Genomic DNA, 8,587 nt, shown 5'->3' on the forward strand with positions numbered 1-8,587 from the left:
GTGTAGATTTATTATTTTTCCCTTAAATCCCAAAATTTTAGATTGTTTGATTGTTTGGGGTGGAAAAGTGAGAGACAAGCTCCCTAATCAAGGAAACTTGTTTGGTGATATGACAATCCAACTTTACCAACCCAAACCATTTTAAAACCCCACAAATTTTGTGGAATTTTATAGAAAAATTTGTAAAAGTAAAAAGTGGGACTTACCATTATCACTTTTTCACCAAATCATTTCCTCTCATTTTCTTCTCTCACTTAAATCCTAAAATGGGACTGCATGTTTTTTCTCACACCACACCTTTGTAAACAAAGCAGCCTAAGCGATTGATGTGCGGCACCCAAGCAATTTCATACTGACTGAGTTGAGTAGAAGATACAGGCTCGACCCAGCACATGCGTTACACGCGACCCGAAATGGAGCGGGGCGGTTGCGAATCGTGTGCCTCATGGGCATCCAATTTTATATAATTACTTAATTAATTTAATGCCAGCTAGTAATCCTCATCCATTTTAACGGGTGGGAACACCCTGAAGGCCAATGGAAAGTCGTAAATCAGAATAATAAGCGAAGTAATTAGCGAACAGAAATTGCTGACTCGGACGAAAGAGAGATGGAGAGCGATTGGGATTGAAACAAGGTTAGCGGGTTTAGTGGAACCTGTCAATATTACTGCATTATTATTCCGTCTCACACTATCTAATCCTTTTTTTTTTCTTCTTCTTCTTTTCGTTTATTTTCATTATTTATTTATTTGTTTATATATTCATATATTATATACGCTTTCTTCTCATCATCTTCCCGATAATTGCTGGGGGAGAAGAAGAAGAATTAGCGTAGAGTGAGACGCAGAAGGAAAGCCCTTTGGTTTCTCCTCACCAGAGGGCAATCGATTTCTCGAAGGAGAGAGAGAGAGAGGGGGGTGAGATTGAGATTGAGGGAAGAAGACGAAACTCAATGCAGTTACAGAGGTTCCGCTTTTAATTGTCTGTCTGTTTTATTTTAATTTTAATTTTATTGTCTCCTTTCGGTTTTTTATCTGTTAATAGTTTTATTTTCGTTATTTCGGCAGTGATTTTATGGATTGCCTTCTTAGAGTCGATGTGCCGAAGCGAAGATCGTTGTTCTGACTGTAGATTTGGGGATAAATGCTACTCAATAAATCTATAGCATCTTGGATCGGTCAGATATTCGCCTGCATGGGGTAAGTTTTCGATTTGAGTTCGTAGATCGACAACTCTTTTTGACGATTTCATGGCAGATTGCGCAAGTTTCTTTCAATATCGTTTATCTGAAGGGGTATTAATGTTATGCTTGTTTAATTATAGTAGTTTTTGGCATGGAATCTCATTTTTGCTTGTATTTTAAGCGAACTTGAATGATAAGGACTGTAAATCTTATTGGACCCTTCTAGTTTCATTCCTTGCTTGACGTCGACGACCGTTAATTCTATTCGGTCGAGGACTTTGCTTAGCCATCGCAAAGGAACCTTCAGTTTTGGAGCTCTAGATGCTGGTTGTTGATGCGAGTGGAGAGTTGTTTTTCAAAGATTTCCTACGGTTCGTTGCTGGGTCTGTTGTGTTTTTCCCGGTGTTATCGATGGGGAGGTTTAGAGAAAAATGGAACTCTATTTTCAGTGTAAGAGATTAAAACTGATCTCCCTCTTTCCCCTGGTGTCGTTATACTACCTTTAAGCTTTCTGCAGATTGTTTGAATCGTCCTATCAGTTTTTTTTTTTTTGGTTTGTTTGATGATCTTACAATTATTATTCATTATTATGGTAATCCGGGTTCTGCACTTTGTGTAATGCGTGGTGTTAGCTACTATTAATACTGGAAACCAAAAAGAAGTAGTACAAGTAAATAAGTTAGTCTTTGTCATTTAATCTCATTTTTTAGTTTGCACTTTTGGTGAACTTGAATGATAAGAAGAATCATAAATTTTATTAGACCTATAGTTTTATTCCTTGCTTGAAAGACCCTTATTTATTAAGTCGTGGAGTTTATTAGTCCTCATCAGGGAACCTCAATTTCTGAGTTTTTGATTCTGGCTGTTGAGGTTTCGTGATAGTTGTTTCCGAAGAATTCTTATGGTTTCCTGTTGGGATCTGTTTTGTTTTACCCCAATATGTTTATCAACGGAGATGGTTAGGAAAAGATGGAAGAGCCTTCTCACTGTAAGAGATAAAGCTGACCCCTAGTATCTTTTTACCATCATTTTATTTTATTTTTTATTTTGCAATTTATTGGGAATTGTGGTTCTCTTGTTTCTGCACTTTTTCTTTTAATGCATGGTGTCTGCTGCTAATGTTGAAGTCTCAAAAATAGTAGTAGTACATTTATTGCATGTTAAGAGTGTGAGAGGTGGGAAATTATATGGTGATTTCTCATGTGTTTCAAATGTTATCAAATTTTTTGGTGTACTGGCCCCAATAGTTTCTTAGGGGAATTCCTATGCCCTATTATCGTGCCTTTTCACGACTATATTTGGTGTCTTAAAAATGGGATAGGTTTCTCCAAGCAAGCAGCATTAGGAGCATACAGATGAGGCTTGAATATTGGAATCATACGTCAAAGGGCAGCTAAATCATTTCATGTGACGAACAGAGAGAGGAAATGGGTATAGATTGCATGTGGATTATGTGATGGGCCTTATGGCTGCGTTTGTATTTGTTGTCAACCTTCTAGAATCGGTTGCAAAATTGTTCTGTTGAAAACAAAATGTTAGTCATCAACGTAACATGAAAATTGAGTCTTGAAAATCATGACTCATGAGACGACTATAAGCCACATTGTGTTTTGTTATAAGTTTATATTTTTATTTAAGGTAAAAAGAATTTTGTCCAGAGTACCAGCATTTCTATGAGCCTATTTAATGCAGTTCATCACCAGAAGAGGCTTTATTTATATAAGAATAAGTCTAGAGTCGTGTTCTGTGCATATTGGGCCTTCAATCCCAGGGGTTCTCTATGTAATAGGCCACTGTATGGGCCTGAAATATGGGTAATTTGATTACATACGGGATTAGTTAGTTTTTTTTTTTTCCACTTAATTTATTCTTTAAGTTGTTTTTGGGTTAGTTCAGTTGAACAGATTCTCTGTCATTCAATTTAATTTGCAATTAATTGTTAGTGACTTAGTGTTTATGTTTTTTTTATAAGAAAACATCAAAAGATATATTAATTGACATCAATTAATATATTAGTTCTTGTGGAAGCCTTGGCAGCGATCCAGCTAATAGTGTTCTTGAGTGTGGGGGATTTAAACATACTAATATTGACATTGTTAATACAAGAAGATAAATTTAGTTCAGTTGAACAGATTCTCTGTCATTCAATTTAATTTGCAATTAATTGTTAGTGTTTATGTTTTTTTTAATAAGAAAACATCAAAAGATATATTAAGATAGACAGTTACATAGTCCGTCCATAATACAATTAGTTCTTGTGGAAGCCTTGGCAGCGATCCAGCTAAAAGTGTTCTTGAGTGTGGGGGATTTAAACATACTAATATTGACATTGTTAATACAAGAAGATAAATTTAGTTCAGTTGAACAGATTTTCTGTCATTCAACTTAATTTGCAATTAATTGTTAGTGTTTATGTATTTTTTATAAGAAAACATCAAAAGATATATTAAGATAGACAGTTACTTAGTCCGTCCATAATACAATTAGTTCTTGTGGAAGCGTTGGCAGCGATTCAGCCAAAAGTGTTCTTGAGTGTGGGGGATTTAAACATACTAATATTGACATTGTTAATACAAGAAGTTAAATTTAGCAAAAAGGTGATTAGATTGATTGGCCAATTCTGAGCCTTCAAATGAGGAAGTATTTGGAATATGCCTTCATCATTGCACCACAGTTCTTCCAATTGAACTCCTTTTTGCCTCGCATAGTAGATTCCTTGCTGAATTCCGTGGGTAATGGCCTATAATTTTGTCCCATTGTTGATAAACCCTTTGTTAAGGTACTTGATTTTCCCTTCCAAAATTACACCCACACTCCATAGTGTAGTGTCTAGATCTGTGTTATGTACCCTACACATAATAAGATTGGTGAGTGCATCAATTTTAAACTGTCACATATACATAGATTGGTAGTTTCAAGTGGAATCTCCTGTGGGACTTGGGTATTGGTATGCATTGATGGTGAGAGCTTTAAATCCATCATCTAGGTTGAAAGGGAGTGTAATACTCTCTTGGGCTTGGGTGTTTGTCGAGTGAATATGGTTGTATTTCTTTCCTTCCATACGAAGTAGCATGTGATGATGAAAGTTGAAATTAGCCATTTCCTCATTGTGTGATTTAACCTCCAGTCCGTTAGCATGGATTCACATGGATCAAGAATGGAGTTGTACATCAAGTTCTTCATTTTGAGACCCAGTAGTCCGGCAGCCCATATCCTCTTGGTCACACGAAATGAACAAATGTCATATTGTCTTGTTACTGTTGGCACAAAGTCCACACTCCGGGGAATGTGAGCTCCACTTGGATAAAGTGGCATTAGTTGATAATCCTGCATTGAGTAGACGCCAGAAGAAAGATTTAAACTTGGGATGGATTTGTAAGTCCCAGAAGAATTTCCACCAGCGGGTGTTGCCGGTGTAAACAAGGTTAGGCCTAAGTTTCATCAGAGCCTGTCCTGCAGATTTTGCTGAAAGGATTCCATTAAAGGGCACAATAGATATCATAATCCTTAGGAATGGATAAGGAAAATTGAGATGTGAGTGAAAGTTGGAGAGGGTACCCCCTGTTTCTGAACTGTACATAATTGATTACTTGCTCCTTGCAGCAGTGTGAAGTCCAGGGGTTTCTGTTTGAAGGTTTTCTTCAACTTCTTAGAAGATCTTCTTCAAGTTCCTGAGCAATATTTTATTTTAGTTCAAGCTGCTGCCAAGTGCCACCTGCAACAGCAGTGAGTTTGATCCAGATCTACCCCAATCTTTCTACTTCTAATCCCCTAAACCACCGAAACCCTATTTTAGCACCATCTCTGGACAGTATGCACAATCCCTCTAAATCCCCTACTTGTTAAACCAACCATGAGAATGTTTACAAGTCTGAACAATTACTCCCCATACCCTCCTCACAAAATTATTGAAAATCATGTGTAGACTTTTAACTAGACATGCATAGACATACATGGGACGTGTGCTATTACAAAATGGAGTATTTGATTGAATTTTCAAATTTCACATGTGATTAATCTTGACTATCTCTTTTCATCCTGTTGAACTGATATATAATCTGTCAAAGTGGTTTAAAAACTACCTGGTGACAACTGAAAAAATAACATTTTTTTTTGGCAGCAATAATTCACTGAAAAATGTAGTTAGAAAGCATTACACTACTTATATAGCCACCGAGTCCCTGAATCCTTTTGTGAAATCTGATACTTTGTGCACCTTATAACACTCCACACCACGTCTTGGTAATGTTCCCAAGGAGTCTTTGTTAATGGTTTGCTGGAAAGTATACTACCTAATTTAAAATCTATTGTGTTTCTGTTTTTGGTTAAGAAATCTACTGTCTCTATGTCATGGATTAAACTAAAATCCTTTAATCAAATAGAATTGAAATTACTCAAGAGTCAAGATCCAGTTGAAAAGGACTAGAGAAATGTACTTGCCAAGATTAGTATGCTTCTTGTCACTTCATACTTATTAGTAATAGGCTTGATATTATAGTTGCTTTTGAGGTTTTAGATAAATATATTTGGAAGAATTTGGATCTTCTTAACTTGTAGCGGCATGCTTTAGGGATAGGATATATATTCTACTTAGGAATCATTACTTTTACTCGTTCCTGCATATCATGAGCATATCCAGCATCTCTAGGGATCCCTCTGATACATCTCCAAGATGTTTCTTAAATCTAGCTTCACAATATGCTGCTTGATTCTAATGCTCAATACATTCTTTTACTAGTAAGAAAGAGTCCTGATGATGTTGAAATTTCAGGTGCTACATAATATACATGAGATTGTTGCCTACTAAAATTTATCTATATTGTGCTTTTTGAAGCATTAGTTACCAATTGCATATTTCTTGATCATAGAGGTCCAACTGGTGACGTCTTCCCCTGTTAGTGAATGGTTACAAATAATTTTGCTCTTGAAATTTTGTTGTTTGCACATTTAGCAGTAAATTAAACGTGCATGTATGGTGATTATGAAGTAGAGAACAACTTGAAAATTTATAAAAAAAAAACATGTGGAAATTCATTTTTCTGTTTTACTGCAAATATTGGTTCTGGAAGTTTTGAATAGAAGATGGGGGAAATTTGTTGTTGGTACTAATCATTTATATGGTTAAAACCTGATTTGCAACAGAGCAGAGGTTGTCTTGGATGCTGTACTAAGCCCGCACCAATTATTGCCGTGGATGAACCATCAAAGGGACTGAGGATTCAAGGCCGAACAGTAAGAAAGCCCAGCATTTCAGAAGACTTCTGGAGCTCCAGCACATGTGAAATGGATAAAAGTGCTGTACAGTCTCAGAGCTTCTCATCAATCAGCACGTCAAATCCAACACAGGCGCTTGATCCCCATGGTGGATCTTCCAGCTCAAGCAACCCTCCTGAGTTTGTGAATCATGGTAATTGTTAATCTATCTGCTGTTTGTATTTTCTTACATTACCAAGAACTATGGTCAGGATTTTCACCTACGCTGCAATTTTGCTGTGCACCATAGGCAGATGCCTTGAATCTGCTTCCTCGAAGGTTGTAGGCCTCATAGTCTGGTTGAATTGCTCTAGTGATCCAATTAAGACATTCGTTAGATATTCTTGGGATGCTTGGGGTTGTTTGGTCAGGTTGAGTTTTGCACTCTATGTTTCCTTTTAGGTTGTTGCAGGATGTGATCCAACCTGTGGTTGGAATGAATGAAATACTTGTCTGGTACCTGGTTAATTTAAAAATAACTTCCCTTGGCAGTTGAGATGGTCGGTGGTTTCCCTTTCTTCTCTTGGTCTAGTCATAAGTCATAAAATTGTTTTAATTTTTTGTTTTCAGGTCTTCTTCTCTGGAACCAAACTAGGCAACAGTGGGTCGGACATAAGAGGCCTGAGAATCGGACACAGCAGGTCCGGGAACCCAGATTAAGGTATGTAGCTTCATGTTTTCTCTGAGTGTGGTTGTCTGCTTATCTTATTTGCAATTACCTTTTACACCTCTTCGTGTCTCAAGCAGTTGTCATCTTGTAAGGCTTCTCGGATCCAGTAACAGACAATATATCTCTGTGACTCTGTCCTTGCATCACTCTCTCCCCTTTGGTTAAGAAAATGAAAGGAAAACGATTAAAAATCACTTTCTAAACCCACTCCTTATTTGGATCTAATTTGATAATCTGTGGTTGGTTTTTCTTCCTAATTTTGCTGAAATGAAAATCAGTGTCTGATGCTGTAATCTTACATGGCTACTTCCTGTGAAAGTTGGGACCTCAGTGAACTCACTTATTGGGACTAGGAAGTTGGTCACCTAAGTAGATTAGCTTTAATGATGTGCCTTCAATTTATATCAGCACTCACTGTATGTTCATGGTTAAAAAACATTCTGGCCTTGCAGTTGGAATGCAACTTACGACAGTTTACTTGGGAACCACAAAGCCTTCCCCCAGCCTATTCCTCTCGCGGTAAGCGTGCCGCTTCATCTAGTCATATTTCTTTACTGTGATTTATTTTAATGGGCTGCTTAAAGTTCTTTCCAAATTGCAGGAAATGGTAGATTTCCTTGTGGACATATGGGAGCAAGAAGGGATGTATGACTGATACTTAGAAAGCTGGACTACACCTAGAAGGTTGCTGGAGATAAAAGAGGATGATGCATCACCACTGTAACAGCCATTGGAGCCTTAGGTGTCGACAGAAAATAGTGGCTCTCTCACAATTAACTCTTTCTTTATTCACATGCTACTATGAACCCACCTTTCAGTTTGCAGGTCCTTGTGAACATGGTGTATATTCCTATTATAAAGAGGGAAGGTGATCGGGTGATTCTATCCCCAAATTTCTGTTGGTAGCATGAAGATACCCTTAAAATGTTTTCAGTACTATAAACAATCCTTTTGTTACCAAATTTAAAGAGAAATTTAATCCTTTTGTTACAATTGGTTGCATATTTTTTTTGTTTCCTTCCTCGGTGTGAGCAAGGTTTTGAAACTGCTAAGCCGAGTGCTGCTTTGAGGATAAAGTGAAGTGGATTATGTGCCACATCAGCATAAGAATTTGGAATTACTGAGTTGTTAGATTATAAGTTTTTGATGGGGGTGGATGCGCAGTAATAAGTTTTAAGAACCAAGCAGAACACTTAAAAAGTTTTTTATTTTTTATTTATTTATTTTTTTTGGGTCAAGAGAACACTTAAAAAGTTTAAGAACTAAGAAGTTACCTCGGGGTTATTTCATTTTAACTCACAAAACTGGTTCGATGCTTGTTTAATTTCAATTAAAATTGCTAAGTTTGATTTATTTCCATACACCATCTATGAGATAAATAAATTTGTTTTAGTTGTTTCAAGAAATAGGCACTAGTAACAGTTTCAAAAAAAATTGTTTTTCTGATTTGTTCATCTCATAAATGTTAACCAGTCAGCG

General features: G+C 36.7%; 1 protein-coding gene across 4 annotated transcripts; it reads left to right on the forward strand.

The window, feature by feature from the left end:
- Positions 1-760: 760 nt before the first annotated feature.
- LOC149025167 (uncharacterized) lies at positions 761-8,101 on the forward strand. Of its 4 annotated transcripts, none has more exons than XM_089145393.1 (7): positions 761-983; positions 1,070-1,201; positions 1,412-1,635; positions 6,333-6,592; positions 7,009-7,099; positions 7,561-7,627; positions 7,710-8,101. In XM_089145393.1, the coding sequence occupies exons 3-7, from the start codon at positions 1,520-1,522 to the stop codon at positions 7,761-7,763; spliced, it is 588 nt and encodes a 195-aa protein (XP_089001519.1). In that variant the 5' UTR covers positions 761-983; positions 1,070-1,201; positions 1,412-1,519; the 3' UTR covers positions 7,764-8,101. The 4 variants fall into 4 exon arrangements, with proteins under 4 accessions (XP_089001519.1, XP_089001518.1, XP_089001521.1 ...); XM_089145392.1 differs by having other exon boundaries at positions 762-983; positions 6,328-6,592; XM_089145395.1 differs by lacking the exon at positions 1,412-1,635 and having other exon boundaries at positions 764-983; positions 6,328-6,592.
- Positions 8,102-8,587: the final 486 nt, after the last annotated feature.

Source organism: Hakea prostrata, chromosome 2 (genome assembly GCF_041222555.1).
Source record: "Hakea prostrata isolate BN-2017 chromosome 2, UWA_Hpros_2, whole genome shotgun sequence".
In the NCBI taxonomy this organism is placed as follows: domain Eukaryota; kingdom Viridiplantae; phylum Streptophyta; class Magnoliopsida; order Proteales; family Proteaceae; genus Hakea; species Hakea prostrata.

Bases quoted from the DNA above. Each gene is read 5' to 3' on its own strand.
- LOC149025167 (XM_089145392.1), top strand. From the start codon at position 1,507: ATGCTGGTTGTTGATGCGAGTGGAGAGTTGTTTTTCAAAGATTTCCTA. The intron at 1,636-6,327 runs GTAAGAGATTAA...GATTTGCAACAG, and splicing joins AATGGAACTCTATTTTCAGT to AGCAGAGGTTGTCTTGGATG. The intron at 6,593-7,008 runs GTAATTGTTAAT...TTTTGTTTTCAG, and splicing joins TCCTGAGTTTGTGAATCATG to GTCTTCTTCTCTGGAACCAA.